The sequence below is a fragment of the Trachemys scripta genome, chromosome 6 (assembly GCF_013100865.1).
Source record: "Trachemys scripta elegans isolate TJP31775 chromosome 6, CAS_Tse_1.0, whole genome shotgun sequence".
NCBI classification, from domain to species: domain Eukaryota; kingdom Metazoa; phylum Chordata; order Testudines; family Emydidae; genus Trachemys; species Trachemys scripta.
Window position 1 is genome coordinate 56,239,388 of NC_048303.1, and position 16,792 is coordinate 56,256,179.

Below are 16,792 nucleotides of genomic sequence, written 5' to 3' on the forward strand. Positions count from 1 at the left end.
TTTTCTTGTCAAGCTTCTTAGAGGTTGACATTGAAAAAGTTGAGGCCCTCTGACAAAGGAGTGTATCAGTGTCAGCACCCAAATTGTATCCTTTCCTGTCCATCACTGTGCAGGTGAAGCAGATGATTGGATTCAGTCAGTGCTATGATTAATGAGTTCCTCTTTGGATTTGGGACTGCCTATCAATCATGTCATTAGGGAGAATGTGCCCTGAAAGAGGCAGACCTCAGCCAAGGAATAACTGCATTCATCTTAATCTGTATATGCACCCAGTCAGCCAAGTCAGGGTCACCATGATGAAAAACAATAATCTTCAACTCGACAAATTACTTTGCAAAGACAGACATTTCTTTACTTTTCGGGCTGTGTGTTCTCCAGAATGTAACTTGACTGTTTACAACTTGGGTGTTACTACAAAGTGAAGGTTGTTTTAATGAATAGTAATGCTTTCAGGCAATATAAAAGACAGGCAATGCATACAGCTGCCACTTTTTCCACAGTAGTTTTAAAAAAAAATTCCATAAAGCAAAGTTAAATGTATGTTCAGCAACTGAAAAAATAACTAATTTTGTATACAATCAAAACAATAATCTTGTTTAACATAATGATTTAACATAAAAAACACTATATGCTTTTGCTTACAAAAATATTATGTACTTCTGGTACATGTCTTGAGTGGTTCAGGTACACAGAAACTAGAGATATGGTGTGGGTGTGTGCATGTTATAATTGTTGATAGATAGACAGATACTATAATTGTGCACATATAAATATGGATGTACATGCATACATACACACATCATTTTAATCATAGGATGGGCTCCACAGTGTTCTATTGAAGATTCTTATAGGTAACTTATCTCAGAAGAATCAGTTTGAGATCAGAATCCTTCTTGAAAGATCCTTTTTTAGTTTAGCAAACTAAATAATTCTACATGGACCATTTCCTTACCTCTGCTAATACTGTGAATTTATTACGTCACTGGATCTGTTTTATAAATTGTTTTAATAAATAACCTTTGGTTCTGCATTGAATATCTCATCTACTTAGTCACTTTCCCTTTCAGGCACAGTAGCCTGGCACAAATTTAGACCCTGCTCCTGCAATGAACTTCATGTTGGCAGACCCCATGCTCCAGTGGGGAGTTCCTCTATGTACAGAGACCCTCCCATGCAGAGCTCATCATGACTGGAGACTTAGAGAGTAAATAATGGAATTATTCAATTCCCTAGACTCAAAATGAGTAAAAATATTCTTTTGACTAGTTGTTCAGCATCTTAAGGAAAGAGTCATTGCCCAAAGTCAGATACCTGGTGTGACAGCTATTAAATATTTTTTAAAATATTAGGAAAATTAGTATAATACTATACCTATTTAACTTTATGATTAATTTTTCAAATTAAGTAGACAAACAAAAAGTTAAAGGACACTTCTGAGAGTTATTAGGAGCTGTCACTTAGACACTACTCTTAAATTGGATTTCCATTGCTTTAAAAAGGGGTCTATAATCTGAGTAAATTATAAATTGAATTATGACATTATTCTGGTCGATATTAGTCTACAAATTTAAGAACATATTTTGCCTTATGACTACTCACATTGATGGCATCTGCCTTTAATCTTTTAATCATTGGATTAAAGCTTGTAAATTAGTATTAAATGCAAATGTAAAGATTATGAAGGTCAATGTCAATGAACATTTGTGTGATACTATTACTGCTTATTGCTATTCTTGCCAACTGAATGCCCCTAGAAGAAAAAAATGCCGTACCTCAGTGTGCTGCACAAAAGCTTTTCATTTACATTAGTGACTCAAATGTGAATTTCTATACTATTTATATGGATTATTACTGGGAGGAAATTAATGACACTGACCTTGTAGAATATGTATGAAAATGACAAACCATTTTACTTTCAGTAATCAACAAATTTATTTTGTGTAACTTCTATAAATTAATATCAGAAAGCTGATAGGTAGTATTTTTAAACAATAATACATGTCATGACAATTTTCTTCCATAAAACTAATTTTTGATAAGAGAAAGCCATAAGCATATTTAGCATATTCAACCCCTCCAGAAACCTTAGCAAGGTTTCAAAACATTTGGACATTGATGTCAAATCTGCAAGAATGTTGATATTTGCCTCATAAAGAAACAGTTGGGTGCCTTACCTGTCCTGTTTATATATGCCCGAATTGCCCTCAGGGTTTGTTGCTACAAAGTGAAATACGCTTATTTTTTTAATCACAGAAAAAATATAGAAAGCTGTTTAAAGACATTAAGTCCTCTTTAATTTAATCATCATAGCAAAATCCATTTACAAACATACTATACTGCCCTCCAGTTAGTGTACCTGTTCACATAAAGAAAGATTAGAAACTAAAATTGTCCTTGTTTTACGATCACTGTGATAATCAGAAATCTCTTTGTGAGTAGACTGTTCCAATGAAACAACTGTGGTTTACGTTTTTACTATGCAATTGATTTCCACAAATCCTTTACTATCAAACTTTCACCCTTTTAAGAACAACTCTAAATTAGAGAAAATAAAATCAGTGTTCACCTGCATTTTGTTCACTGGTATGTATTTATTTGATGCTATTATGAACTTTTGCAAATAGCTCAATGAAAGAAATACATCATCTGAAAAGATTAAATTCTTCTTACCAGTCAGTGCTCAATTTTCTTGCTTTCAGCAACTGGCTTTCAATCCAGTTTGGTCTTTGTTGTTCTATACTCTGTATAACCTTCTGTGTTACTTGTTTAGGACTACTTTTCTGTTTTCCCACAATACTTTCCAAACACACACGAACTAAACTGAGTTTCTCTTTGCTCCATCTGTCAAGCGTTGCACCTGTTAAAAGTTCTGTGGTGTTTCCATCCTCAAATATCCGACATATAATTACAATCAAGTTCCAGACAAGCAGACCAGCTTTCTTCGATTCAACAAAGTTTTTTGACATTTTCCTCTCAGATAGAAAAAAGAAGTATTTAATTGGGGGAGGCAAACATGCAATCACTGTAGGTAACTTGCTGATTACAATAGATACAGCCTGAGCTGCAAGCCTTGTGAAGCCTTAAAAAAAAGAAAAAAAGAAAGAAAAGAAGGTATGATTAACGTTAATATTCTGGTTCTATCACAGTACAGTTATGAGTGTTCTATGATGATGTCTAACTTTTGTAGTGAAAATGGCTGAAAAGATTAAGTGCTCAAAAGTGTAGCTAGACCTCTACTGTGCTTTACTGTATATTAATCTCCAAAAATCTATTGAAATGAAATCCTGTAATGACCTGAAAATAGAAAACCAAGAAAATGTAGAATTAAGATCGCTATTCCATATATATCTAGTCCTCTTGTGCTCATCTATTACAGCACAAATAATAGAGCACAGCCCAGATATTACAGCACATTTAATAGAGATAAAGATCACTCATTATTCTGAGTGACTTGGAATAAAATGGGACAACAGTTTGACTTTAAAAATACTTTGTGGTGTTGTTGTTGTTTTGTTTAATTTGCAGTGTAGGGTAATGTGCTAAATCTCTCAGAGTCTTGAAGTGTATTTGTAATGTTTAGTCCCCCCACCCCACTTTTCCTTTTAAAGCCCACAAATGTCCTCACATCACTCATGATTATTGGCTTCTGCAATATAAGCAAGATGTATGCTGGTACAGCACCTACTATTGAATCGTTCTGGAAATTGGAAGGTAACTACAAAAGAGACACAGATTGAAAAAAGATAGAGAAGGACACAATTAAAAAGAGAAAGGAGGCCAAGTAGATAGCATGAAAGAAATAAAAAGTGGGAAGGAAAAAGGATATGAAGAAGAATGGGAAAGATGCTCAAGCAGTGTAAAGCAGCCTTACAAAGTACACTTAAAAATAATTTACTCCCACTTCATGGACGCTTTTCATTGCCAGAATATTGTGAAGGGATGTGAGTGTAACTGAGAATCAGGTCATGATTATGGTGCCAATCTTTTTTTTTTTTTTGTTGTTGGATCCTTGCAAAAATTAAAATCATGGTTGTTTAGCCACAGGTGGTAAAAAAAAGTACTTGAAATAATCTTTACTCCCTATCCATTTTAAAAATGTTTTCTATTATCTATGTTTACCATATTACTTTTCTTATTTTAATAATGGTTTAGAGAAAAATATCTGCAGTTGCAAATTGTATGCTAATTTCAATGCTATATAAATATAAATTGCTGTGTTATAAAGCAGTGATAAATGAGGTTGTAATGTTTCAACCCCAATACCATATATTAATTAAAACTGTGATGGCTATGAGATATTTACAACCAACGAAATCTAAAAGGTTCACAGTACTTTACACTGGTTGAGAAATTGAACTAAAATGATTTCCTGGTTTTGATCACCAAGAGATCATCCTAGGATATCTTGAAGCATATTGTACTATATCTTGAAGCACATAGTACTGTGAGATATGTGAAAAGATTTAAAATAACTATATAGACTTTAAAAACACCACAGATGAGTGCAAGGATGTAATTCCCAAGTTATTGCAGTTCTAAATTAATAAAGAAGAAACGTACTGACTTATAACAATTTCACTAATACTTTTCTGAAAAAAATCAGGAAATTTGCTTGCAATTTACAATAATGTTTGTTGTCAAATCATACCACATATCAATTCTAATTCTTCAATTTTGATATGTTCTCATTAAATGGATAAACCGCTCTTATGACAGGTTTATATGAGAACACTATTTAAGTGTCACCTACATTTCCCAGATTCTTTTCTCTTCATTTCTCTAGGTGTATAATTCCATTCCTTTGGAACTGTCTTCAGCAAACTTTCAGGAACTATTTGCTTGTGTTGATAGGTTCCATAGTTCTCTGTTGCCTCCCACGAATGCATCAAAGAAATTATTTGCTTCACTATACCCTTGACTGAATTAATCAAAGTCACCTTCAAACATCTGATAACCTCTGGCTCTGATTCACCACAACTAGAAACTTCAGACAAAAGAAATCATTAAACACTCAATATGCAAACAGCCATTTGTGCACATTTGATTACTATTAGAATTTCAAAAAGAGGTATTATAAAACCCTTGTGAAAAGAAATGCAACAAAATTATGATTCAGAACAACTTCATAGTTACAGTCATGTAACAAATTAGAGAAATATTACAAAATTAAAATAATATGGCTTGTATGATTTAATATTATAGGACTATGTATTTTATAGTTTAATTTCTTTTTTCTTTTGTTTTTCTCTTTAATTTGAAGCTAAAAATTACACTTTTCCAATTGATACTGTCCCTTTCCATGCTGCATATGTTTTTAGTTTATTTGTTTTAATGGAGCCAGCTGATATGACCATTTTTGTTTACTTCTTTACCTCCCTAGCTGGATCATCAATAACATTAACACAGAACTGAGAATAGTATTTGATAGTTAACCAGACTGTTTGGTACTGCTTAATAAGAAAGCAAGCAGAAGGAAAACAGAAGAGAACATTCTAGTGACAAAATGATGGAATTAAAAAAAAACCCATTATCTAGCACAGAGTGCCGTCATATTACTATAGACAATATTCCACAAGTAAGTTATCTGCAACACAGTTTATATTGTGAGTAGCAGGTATCAAGATGATTTAGGAGCATTCTTTCCCTTATTCTTAATATCTTAGAGAATTTACCATTCTCTCCAGAAAAGGGGCGCTGCAACCCTCAAGTCACGTAGCATGTAGTTCCTACTGGAAGTTCCACCAGATGCTGGAGTGGGAATTTTGAAGGGCATGTGTGGAAGCAGATTGTCACAAAACTTCAAAATTTTGACTGAGTAGAGGCCACCACTACTTTACTACTATGCAGAACTAAAATGAAAAGCGATTTGTGGATGGGTGATGAAGAAAGTGGAATGAGGAAAAGGAAGGTGAGAATGAGGCAGACAGAAGGACCATACACCAATCAACAAATGAACTGGGCTGCAGGACAGCTAACAGTAGACCCCAAAATGGAACTCAGCAGAATTGTCCCTCAGAAAATTTGAGAATTTTCAGTTAAACCTGAATGGAGAAAGGAGAGAGAAAGCAGTAGGGAAGATGTCGCCATCATATTTCAGGCCGGGGAGAGGTCTGGGGGTGCTGTAGCAGGAAAACTGAGCCACAGTGATTGAAAATGTAGCTCAACATTCTTGGAAGCAGTTGCTGCAGACGTCTTGGTGAGACAAGTGGGAGGGAATGCAAGGTGGGGATGCTGGAGCAGTAATTTTATGAAGTGTAGGCGTTATAGAGTTGTCTATTAAAATACATGGGAGCTGAACGTTGGTTCCTTTGGTCATTTAGTTGTCATATCTTAGGTCAGGGAAATTTGAATAGGCTCTTCTTAAAGCAGCATATTCTGTCTGATTGATAAAGGATGGTGTTACTGACAGCATAGAGTTCTTCCTTCTCTTTGTTATCTATCCTCTCCTCTTATTTCCCTCCTGCCTTTTCTTCTTTTCTTTTGTGCTATATCATCTCTCCCCTGTTTCATTTTTCTATTTTACTCCCTTTCCCACTGTTTTTTGGGGGAATGGAAGCTTCCACACAACCTAACTCCCTTCACCTGTTCTGGGGTCAGCTAGAGGCCTTTGTCCAAACTTCTTTCACCTATCCAAGGGGACAAATGTCTGCCTCCATCCCCCTCTCAGTCTCATCTCCCACCCCAGGACCCTTCTGTAAGTTTCTATAGATCCCCACCTCTCATCCCTCTTTGAAACCCAACAGCCTCTGTGCCTTTCTTCTTCTCCCCTCCTTCTGTGCCTCAGGCCACCGGGTCTTACCTGCAGCTCACTCACTCTTGGGGAGCATCTCCATCCCCTTGATGGTCACTACCCTCTTTCTTCTCTCTCACACCTTCACTCAGACTCCCCTCTCCCCAACTTTCTTTTCCTCGGGGCCTCACCACTCCCCTTTCTGGGCACAGAGAGCTATCTACTCCCATCCTTTTCTTCCCCTTGGGTCCTACACCCTAACACTTTGGAAATCATCAGTGGCCTCCAACTCCTATCCCAGACATCTCTCCCTGTCCACTCACAACTCGGACCCCTTTTCCCTTTGCATCATCAAGTAGCAGGTCTTCTGATCCATCCCAAACCAGCATGCCCACTGCACCTCCTATGTTAGATAGGCAGGAACAGAGAAATTAAGCATTCAGCAATTATAGGAGGTGTTTGCTGCTTGCTGCCTGGGCCCTCTGCGATTTGGAACAGCCCTCACCCCCACGTCAGAGGCAGACACTTTTGAAAACTGGACTCCCACTGTACCACAAATTTTTCTACAACAACAAATACTGTATCCATGAAGATTTCCACTGTTTCTGCAAACCCTTGATGAAGTATTAGACTGCAAATATTCATAATATGATTCTTCAAAACACTTCAAAATTCTAATATTATTTTAAGTAAACTTCCATAATTTGGACCAACTTATTAAAACAAAAACTAATATAAAAAACTAATATATCTGAAAATGAACAAGATTAAACACTGGCTTTAAAATGTTTATATCACTAATTATTTTCATACCTGATATATTGTATAAGCAATCCCATAGTTGCTCTTTTTTCATGTAGCTCTCAAGAACTCTACCGAGCGATTTGGGTGATAAAGTGCAATAGGATAATACTGTAAAGATTGCTTCAGTCAAAGTAGGCTCTTTGTTATTTATCTGTTTTATGCAGGAACTTTGTTCATCACATTCTGATACTTCAATTTCTTGAAAATGAATAAAATAATGGTTAGTAGAATTTTCAATTAATTCTAGTTATAGAAATAAAAAGTGTCAAAGCAAACTGAAAACTGTATTTGAACTACATTTCAAAACACAATACCACTGAAATCTTTCACATAATAACATTTGACTCATTATGTCTGCTTAAGTTATAGCCAGTCATTAAAAAAATATCAGAAGTACTTAAAAAAAATACAGTATACACCTACTTTAATTCAAAATACATTCAAAACATAATTAGAATTTTATTATTCACCTATACATAAACTAAAACAGCAGTGATCAATACAGTGCTATTTCTGTAATAGTTAGGATTACCATCAATAAACTTTACTCATCACTTGGGTAATTTCATTATTATATTAATAAAATGAAATAATATAAATCAATTGGTTAATATCCAAATCAAATGACATGACAGTTGTAGACCTCTCCCAATCACTCAAGTTTTGTTTTGTTTTGTTTTTTAATTTTTTGTGATAATGAAAAATAATAATTTCTCAAAAACAAAATCTCAGTCCTGGTAAGACACCCAGGCCAATATTTTCAGAAGTGACTAGTGATTTTGACACCTTAAAAGGGTTTGTTTTTTTTTATAGGCGTAGTGCTCAGCATTGTCTGAAAATGGGAATCTCTTCATTAACTCAAGCTGGACACCCAAAATCTCTAGCCACTTGTAAAAATCTTGGTTTCAGAGTTCGGAGTTTATTTTGATCAGACACACACAAGTGAATGTCGTACTGTCTCACTCTCCAGGATAGTCAGTAGATTAATCTGTCTGTGCAAAAAGGACAGCACTGTAGTTGGGCCTCAAACTAGTATCCTTATAGTCTACAAGTAGCAACACTATCAATTGATCTAAAAGGAACATACAGATTCCTTGTCCAGTAGCAATTTTGCCAAGTTTAGCTCCATATACATCTTATCTGTATCACTGTGTTTCAGTGAATGTGGATTATTTTTTGTACAAAATGAGGGAAGATAAAGTCTCAAAGGAGGAGTTGGGAAATCCTGCCTTACTCCTCAATCCAGTGTGGTGTAGAGTATCTGAATTCTCCTATGAGATATGAGACATTTCTGAAATTCAGTTCCCTCTCGCTTTGTTCCAATTACTTTTCTTTGAATATTAACTGCTCAGTCACCTGAAGTGGCTAAAAAAATCACAAGATTTAAAAAAAATAATAAATGTTGCATCAGTTTATTTGCCTTCTAGGTTTTGAATCCTTAGGGTTCATATTTTGAAGCTTTTCTCCACAATTGTGAGAGTTAGAAACTTACTTTTTAAAAATGAAAACTTAGATTTCTATGTATTCACATGATTCCATCATCAAATATTGAGAGAGACTCATAATAAAATAATGAGAGTTGGCTACAGTGCGGCCACAGCTTCATCCAATCCCTGCCCTTCTCCCATTTTGGAGAATTGCTCTTGGGCACTGCTGATATTTTGGATGGTTCTTACACAGTCCACACAAGGACAGGAAAAGCTTCCTAGTCCTTCCATTCATAACTAGGAATTATTTGGGGGAAGTTCTATGGCCTGTGTTATACAGCAGGTCAAACTAAATAATCTTGGAAGTCCCTTCTGGCCTTCGGATCTATGAATCTATGAAAAACTACACAGCCACATAAAGAGAGTGGGTACTACAACCTAGCCCTATGTATTTGTGCAGTTCCTCACATAATGAGCGCAATGGCACTATGATGGTACAATCAATCATCACCACCCACTAAATGCATCTGAAACATATAAGTATTTATTTAAATGTAATTTATGCTGACATATTTTTGGTTTTTGAGCATAAGAGAAGGAAAAAGTTGAGACATTTTAAAAAAAAAATTTCTCTTTAGAAATTCTGCATGACTCATGCTGTGAAGTTAAATTTCAGGTAGTTTGTGGTCAGTTATGCAAATTACTCCAAAATCCAAAATTATAACATGCTTGTCTTTTAACTGCTTAAACATATCATTCTGAATTCAGACATAAATAATTACTACTTCTGATGAAATATGTATTCATGTATTAGTGTAAGACTTTGGGCTGCATGAAGAAAAAACAAAATCTACTGTCTTTGCTATGACCAAGAAATAGGTCTTGATAATTTTAGATTATTGTATACAGAAAGCTAGATCAATCACACTTCTACAAATATGTAACGTTATCAAGACTGTATCAGTTTTCCCAGAGAGTTTTAGGTGTAAAAAGTGCACTGTCTGAAATGGTATTGGTGTTTTGTTGATCCATACAGTATACTATTTTATAACACAATGTTTCTTTCCTATAAAATATCAAATTTGTAATGTAAAGAATGTGGTCAATTTTACCAGCACATATTTAATCAAACAGAAATTACTCTAGAAGAAAAAGACTATTATCGGTTTCAATGTTATATTAAACAACAATTTATCAATGTTACTGTAGTTAATATAGCTCTACAGCATATATAAACAACATAATTTCTAAGTCTAAGTAGCATATATTCCCCTGAAGCTCAAAGGGCTGGTCAGTCAATAGATTAATAAATTCTGTCACTTCATCCTTGTGATAATTGAAGCAGCTAGTAAAATTCAATAGTGGATAACACCAGGGTAAGAATATTATCCTGATCAAACATTTGTCAGTCTTTGTAAAAGATGACAGGTATTTGAATAGGTAAGTGAATGCAGTTCAGCACTCAATAAGAAGCATGACAGAAGTTGAAGCAATGTTGTGCTTCTGACAAATGTAAGACCACTTTAAAATGACAGAAGTAAATTATGTCATGTTTAATAGTATGTGGACGTAATATTTTCTGTTTGATAAGTAATGAGAAATTCATTTGCAAAAGAGTGATAAAAACTGATTTGTAACAACAGAATATAGTTCAACATTACGGCAAACATTATGCCAAATCAGTAACTACATCATAAACTATTCAGCATTTTGATTCCTTCATTTGAAAGCTACTAAAGTGTTAGATGTGATGATAATGTTTATTGTTTTCAAACACAGTAAAAGCACAATAAAAGATGAAAGCCTGTGTAGAACCATTCTTCCACTTGCTTTCCTATTTCTCGCATAATTACATATCTCTAACTATTAAAATATGAGGAAGAATACAGTTGCAGTTTACAGTAACAAACACATACAATTTCTTAACCAAAATCTCTTAGAAGCTTTTCAATGTTGAAAGGAAGTGATCCTTTAGAGTCCTAACTCAGGCTAGTTTTTTTCAAGCAAAAGCTAATTAAAGCAATTTTGATATCAAAACTCTGATAACTTGAAATTCATCCATTTCTTCTTAAAAACAAACTAATTTGAAGTTGTGACAGTGGTCTATTTTATCAAAATGCTATCTGCCTTCAAAATATGAATGTTCAGATTGACTGCAACTCTCTTAGTAAAAAGTGAAAAAGGATTCTTCCTCCCTCCACCCCTCCCCCAGTACAATATTTGTCCCACTGATATCTGGATAACTACTGATACCCACAACTGGCTGGTATCCTTCTATCAATAGTCAAGTAGTGAAAAATATAGCAAAACTCAAAAATTTATGTGTGTTTTCTTGCTGCCATTCTTACAAACAAAGCACAAATACTTACTTGAACTTTTCAATAAAATTTTCACTAAGAGACATTCCTGATGAAGCAGTGTTTCCAAAAGCAAGTTCCAATTACAATACGGTTGGGATAAGAGCAGTTTCAGTTGACCCTGGGCTGCCATTTCTCCGGTTGATGGAGTCCTTTCAAAATGTAAGATAAAGACAGAATAATGTAGTTAATTTATCTATGAAATTAATAGCCTTAAAGTGCAGATGTAATGCTAACTCCTTTAAATGTCAATTCCTCCCAGATTACTCAGAAAATGCTTTCATGCTTGCTTGCTTACTTTAAGGCTGCTCAGGGAAGGAATTACATTTAATCTCAACTAGCTAAAAGCAAATTAACATTTGGTAGTCTGCCAAATTTATAACTGATACAAAGTAACCCCACTTATCTCTTTCGTGGAACCATGTATGTTCTTGTTCCATGAGGCAAAAATGAATTTTCTTGTGCTTCAATAAATTTGAGGTTATTATATTTTAGTACAGTGTTACATTAATTGTTTAGCATGAAGCTATAAAATATCTGAAATCAAGTATATGAAGTGGATAAATAACAAAACCAATGAAAATGCTAAAAGGAGTATGTAATGGGGTGCTACAGGAGCCATGTTTTCAGTGTAAAGGATATTTTTCCAAGTCCTGCAAAATCCACATGCAAAATGAGATTGCTCTAATAACTGGTATGCCAGCAAAGGGCTCTAGGTAGACACAGTCGTTCAAATCTGAGTTCATTCTGGTCACAGATTTCCTGAGATACAATCCTTTAAAATTACCTGTTTTAAAATTTTGTCGTCCCCCCCCCCCCCACACACACACACACAAACCTGGGGAAAATACTATGGTCAGGATCCAAATGAATTTACATCTCAGGATTTAACTTGAGCTCAGCTAATGAACACCACCAAGAGCCAGCTTCAAAATGTAAAATTTAAGAAGTGAATTGATTTTGAGTCTGGTTTTACAATTTGATGCACCTGGCTGCTGCAAGCAACCTTCCCCACTCTGCCCCATCTGACCCCAACAGTGGACTCAGAGCTCCTAGCTCAGTAGAGTTGGGGGAAGGATGACCCTCAACACCCTGGCCACTTCCCCTCCTTGCAGGGCAGCCGCTTGGTTCCCGCTCACTTTCTGTCCCCTCTGCCCTCCCTGGGGCTGGCGCACCCAAGCAGCATGCACTGTCCCATTCACCGCGCAGACGCAGCCCCAAAACTTCCCTCTAGCGAGGAGCCGAAGCCGCCACCGCAGGAGGCTTCAGGGAAGTTTTGGGGCTGGCTCCCACTTGTTGCTCTGACAGTGCACACAGCCCAGGTGCCCTTGCACACACAGTGCCAGGGAGGGCAGAGGAGGCCTGGGAACAAGGACCAGAGAGCAGAGGACGGGGAGCGGCAAAGCTCCCGGCTCAGCACAGCCATTGGAGGGGTATTCCCAACATCTGAGTGACTAGTAGCTGTCTCGCACCTGTTAGCTTTGCTCCCTGCTCCAGGCAAGCTCTACACAGCAGCAAGGAGGAGCTGGAGCAGGAATGGTGAGACTGCTCAGCCAGGCAGCATTGGCGCTTCCAGCTACTGCACTGGCTGCCTGCAGCACTGCTCCTCTGCTGCCAGGAACTCTGGGATACATCAGGAGGACTTCCGGGACCTGAGTCAAGTGCAAACATGTGGCCACATGCACACACAGGAAAGCAGTAGGGCTTGGACCTTCCATCCCTGCATGGCCCTGGGACCCTAGGTTAGCACAATTGGTGTGTGGACGCACGGGCGGTTAGGCTTCAGTCCAGGTTCAAACCTGGACTTATATTTCTGTGTAGACATACCCTTAGTCTGACCTCAGTGGTATGCAAGGCTTTAGAACAAATTGTGAAGGAAAGAATAATTAAATCAATGGGGGGGGGTTGCAAACTTTTTGGGCCGAGAGCTACATCTGGGTGGGGATATTGCATGCAGGGCCGGGGCAGGGGGTTGGGGTGTGGGAGGGAGTGTGGGGTGTGGGAGGGGGTGCGGTGTGCAGGAAGGGGCTCAGGGCAAGGGATTGGGGCAGAGGAGGGGTGCAGGGTGTATGAGGGGGCTCAAGGTGCAGGAGGGGTGCGGAGTGCAGGAGAGGGCTCAGGGCAGGGGTGCGGACTGCGGGAGGGGGCTCAGGGCAGGGGTTGGGGTGCAGGAGAGTTGCGGGGTGTGGCAGGGGGCTCAGGGCGCACAGGGGTGCAGGGTGCAGCAGGGAGCTCAGGGCAGGGGGTTGGGGTGCAGGGTGTATGAGAGGACTCAGGGCAAGGAGTTGGAGTGCAGGAGGAGTGCGAGGTGCAGGCAGGGGGCTTAGGACAGGGAGTTGGGGGGCGGGGTGCAGGAGGGGTTCAAGCTCCGGGGTGGCAGCAGCGTGCAACGGGGCCAGGGCAGGCTCCCTGCCTGCCTGCCCTGTCCCCGGCCCCGTGCCGCTCCAGGAAGCGCTGCGGCCCCTAGGGGAGGGGGGATGGAGGGCTCTGCATGCGCTGCCCTTGCTGAGCCTCCAGGTACCTCCCCCGAAGCTCCCATTGTCTGCGGTTCCCCATTCCTGGCCAACAGGAGCTGCGGGGGCAGTGCCTGGAGGCAAGGGCAACGCACGGAGCCCTCTGCCCCCTGCCCGGGGGCCGCTTCTGAGAGTGGCGCCGGGCCTGTGGCCCCACGGGGGGCAATCCTGCGGGCCGGATCCAAAGCCCTGAGGAGTTGGATCCAGCCCGCAGGCCATAGTTTGCCCACCCCTGCAATAGAGGTAAATGGTAAAGAGGATGAAATGCAACACTGGTTTACCAAAAGTAGATCATGCCAGACTAACCTGATTTCCTTTTTTCAGAAAATAACTGATATTTTAGATAAGGGAAGTACAATGGATTTAATATACTTGGGCTCAGTGGTTTGAGCATTGGCCTGCTAAACCCCAGGGTTGTGACTTCAATCCTTGAGGGGGCCATTTAGGGAACTGGGGTAAAAATCTGTCTGGGGATTGGTCCTGCTTTGAGCAGGGGGTTGGACTAGATGACCTCCTGAGGTCCCTTCCAATCCTGATATTCTATGATTCTATGAAAGTTTTTGAGATGGTGTCAGCTGGGAAATTATTAATTAAACTAGGAAGATGAGAATCAATACAAACATTGTAAAGTGGATAAGGAACTGGCTAAAAGGGAAAAGGTTGTGCTGAAATGTGAATTATTAGTTCAGAGGGAGATTACTAGCGGAGTTTCTCAAGGATTGATCTTGGAACTAATCTTACTCAATATTTTTATGAATGACTGTGGCACAAAAAGTAGGAGCATGGCAATGAAATTTGCGGATGACAAAGTTGGGAGGCATTTTCAATACAGAGGAGGATCAGAATATTATACAGGAAGAACTGGATGACTTTAAAGACTGGAGTGACAGAAATGGGATGAAATTCAATAGTACAAAATGCACAGTCATGCACGTAGGGTCTAATAATAAGAATTTCTGGCATGAGCCAGAGGCTCTTCAGTTGGAAGCGACAGAAGAGGAGAAAGAGCTGATGTGTGGGTTGATCACAGGATGACTATGAGCCACCAATGTGATGGAGCTGTGAAAAAGGCAAATGTGATTCACATGTATTAGGTGTGGCATTTCCAGTGGAAACAGAGAAATATTAATGCCATTGTATAAGGCACTGGTATGATCTCATTTGGAGATAAATTCTGGCAACCCATGTTCAAGAAAGATGAATTCAACTGGAGCAGGTGCAGAGAAGAGCTGCTAGGATGATCAGAGGAACGAGGGGCCTATCTGATGAGAGGAGACTGGAAGCGCTTGGCTTCTCTAGTCTAGCAAAAAGATGGCTGAGAGGGGATATGATTGCTCTCTATAAATACATTAGGAGGCTAAACGACAGGGAGGATAAAGAGCTATTTAAGCTAAATGACAATGTTGGCACAATGGGTATAAACTGGTCATGAACAAATTCAGGCTGGAAATCAGAAGAAGGTTTCTAAATAGAGGGATGAGGTTCTGGAACAGACTCCCAATAAGTGTTGTGGGGGCAAACAACTTAATTAGTTTTAAAGGAGAGATGGACATATTTATGAGTGCAATTGTGTGACAGGGTTGCTTGTGATGGTGGGAAGCAGGGTTCAACAGCTCTGGACCTCACTTCCAGTTTATGTCTTATGTTCCTAAAAGCTCATGTTTCAAGATTTCCAGCTGACCATCTGCAGGAGTCAGGAATGGATTCTCTCCCCCACTCCACCCTGCTCTCCAACATATTCTGGGAGGCTTTTAAATCTCCTTCCTCTGAAGCATCAGGGATGATCATGGCTGGAGATGGGGTGGACCAGAGCTCTGAAGGGGCACTGAGCATTCTCTCTCTCAGTTGCTTGGCTGTCTGATATTGCCAGTGAGTGTGAGTTTTTTCGCCTTCCTCTGCAGCACGTGGATGCAGGTCACTTGCTAGGAGTATCTGGCGATATCTCGCTTAATTATTTCCCTGCTGTTGCAGGGGCCTTGGGCACTGGTGAACCTTGGTCCCTCCTATTCTCTGCCTGTGGCATCTAATAGTCTAGTCTCCTGTGAGCTATAATACTTTGATCTAATTTCAATTGTTGGGTTTGTTGTGAGGGTGCTGGATGGTGTTGGTGGATTGAGATATACAGGAGGTAGGGTTGCCAACTTTCTAATCGCACAAAACCAAACACCCTTGCCCAGCACCTGCCCCACCCCTTCCCTGAGACCCAGCCCAGCCCTGCCCCTTCTCCGAGGCCCACCCCTGCTCACTCCATCCCTCCTCCCTCCCTCCCTTCCTTGCTCATTTTAACCGGGCTGGGGCAGTGGGTTGGGGTGTGGGCTCTGAGCGGGAGTTTGGGTTTGGGAGGGGTTCAGCACTGGGGCAGGGGGTTGAGGTATGGGAGGGGGTTCAGGGTGCAGCTCCGGACAGCTATTACCTCAGGCAGCTCCTGGGAAGTGGCTGGCATGTTCCTCCAGCTCCTAGGCAGAGGCGTGGCCAGGCGGCTCTGTGTGCTGCTCCCGCCCACAGTTCCTGGCCAATGGGAGCTGTGGAGCTGGCGCTCAAAGGGGCAGTGCATGGAGCCCCCCAGCCACCCCTTTTGCCTAGGAGCCAGAGGGACATGCCGGCCGCTTCCCGGGAGCCACGCAGAGCTGAGTAGGGAGCCTGCCAGCCCTGCACTCACCAGACTTTTAACAGCCTGGTCAGTGGTGCTGACCGGAGCTGCCAGGGTTCCTTTTTGACCAGGTGTTCCAGTCAAAAACTGGACACCTGGTCACCCTAACAGGAGGTCAGGCTAGATGATTTGATGATCCCTTCTGGCCTTAAACTCTATGACACAAATTAGGCCTAATTTCTGACCCACCAATTTTGGTTCACTGATTTTTGGTTTCACACAGTCTTGTTTACCAAGCATGATGCAACACAGTAATTGAATTATATCAGTAGGCCTTTTTGTTTGGACTAATTCAGTCTTTCTCACTTTTG

At 39.8% G+C, this 16,792-nt stretch overlaps 1 protein-coding gene across 6 annotated transcripts in view; it reads right to left on the reverse strand.

The window, feature by feature from the left end:
• KIAA0825 (KIAA0825 ortholog) overlaps positions 1 to 16,792 on the reverse strand; it is a 406,249-nt gene that overhangs the window by 196,924 nt on the left and 192,533 nt on the right. For 5 of the 6 annotated variants that reach the window (XM_034773042.1, XM_034773037.1, XM_034773039.1 and 2 more), the window contains 4 exons: positions 11,331 to 11,470; positions 7,544 to 7,732; positions 4,751 to 4,984; positions 2,671 to 3,079 (listed from right to left, as the gene is read on the reverse strand). In XM_034773042.1, the coding sequence (XP_034628933.1) occupies positions 2,671 to 3,079; positions 4,751 to 4,984; positions 7,544 to 7,732; positions 11,331 to 11,470 (972 nt within the window). The remainder of the gene's footprint in view (positions 1 to 2,670; positions 3,080 to 4,750; positions 4,985 to 7,543; positions 7,733 to 11,330; positions 11,471 to 16,792) is intronic. The other variant, XM_034773043.1, reaches the window with a different exon arrangement.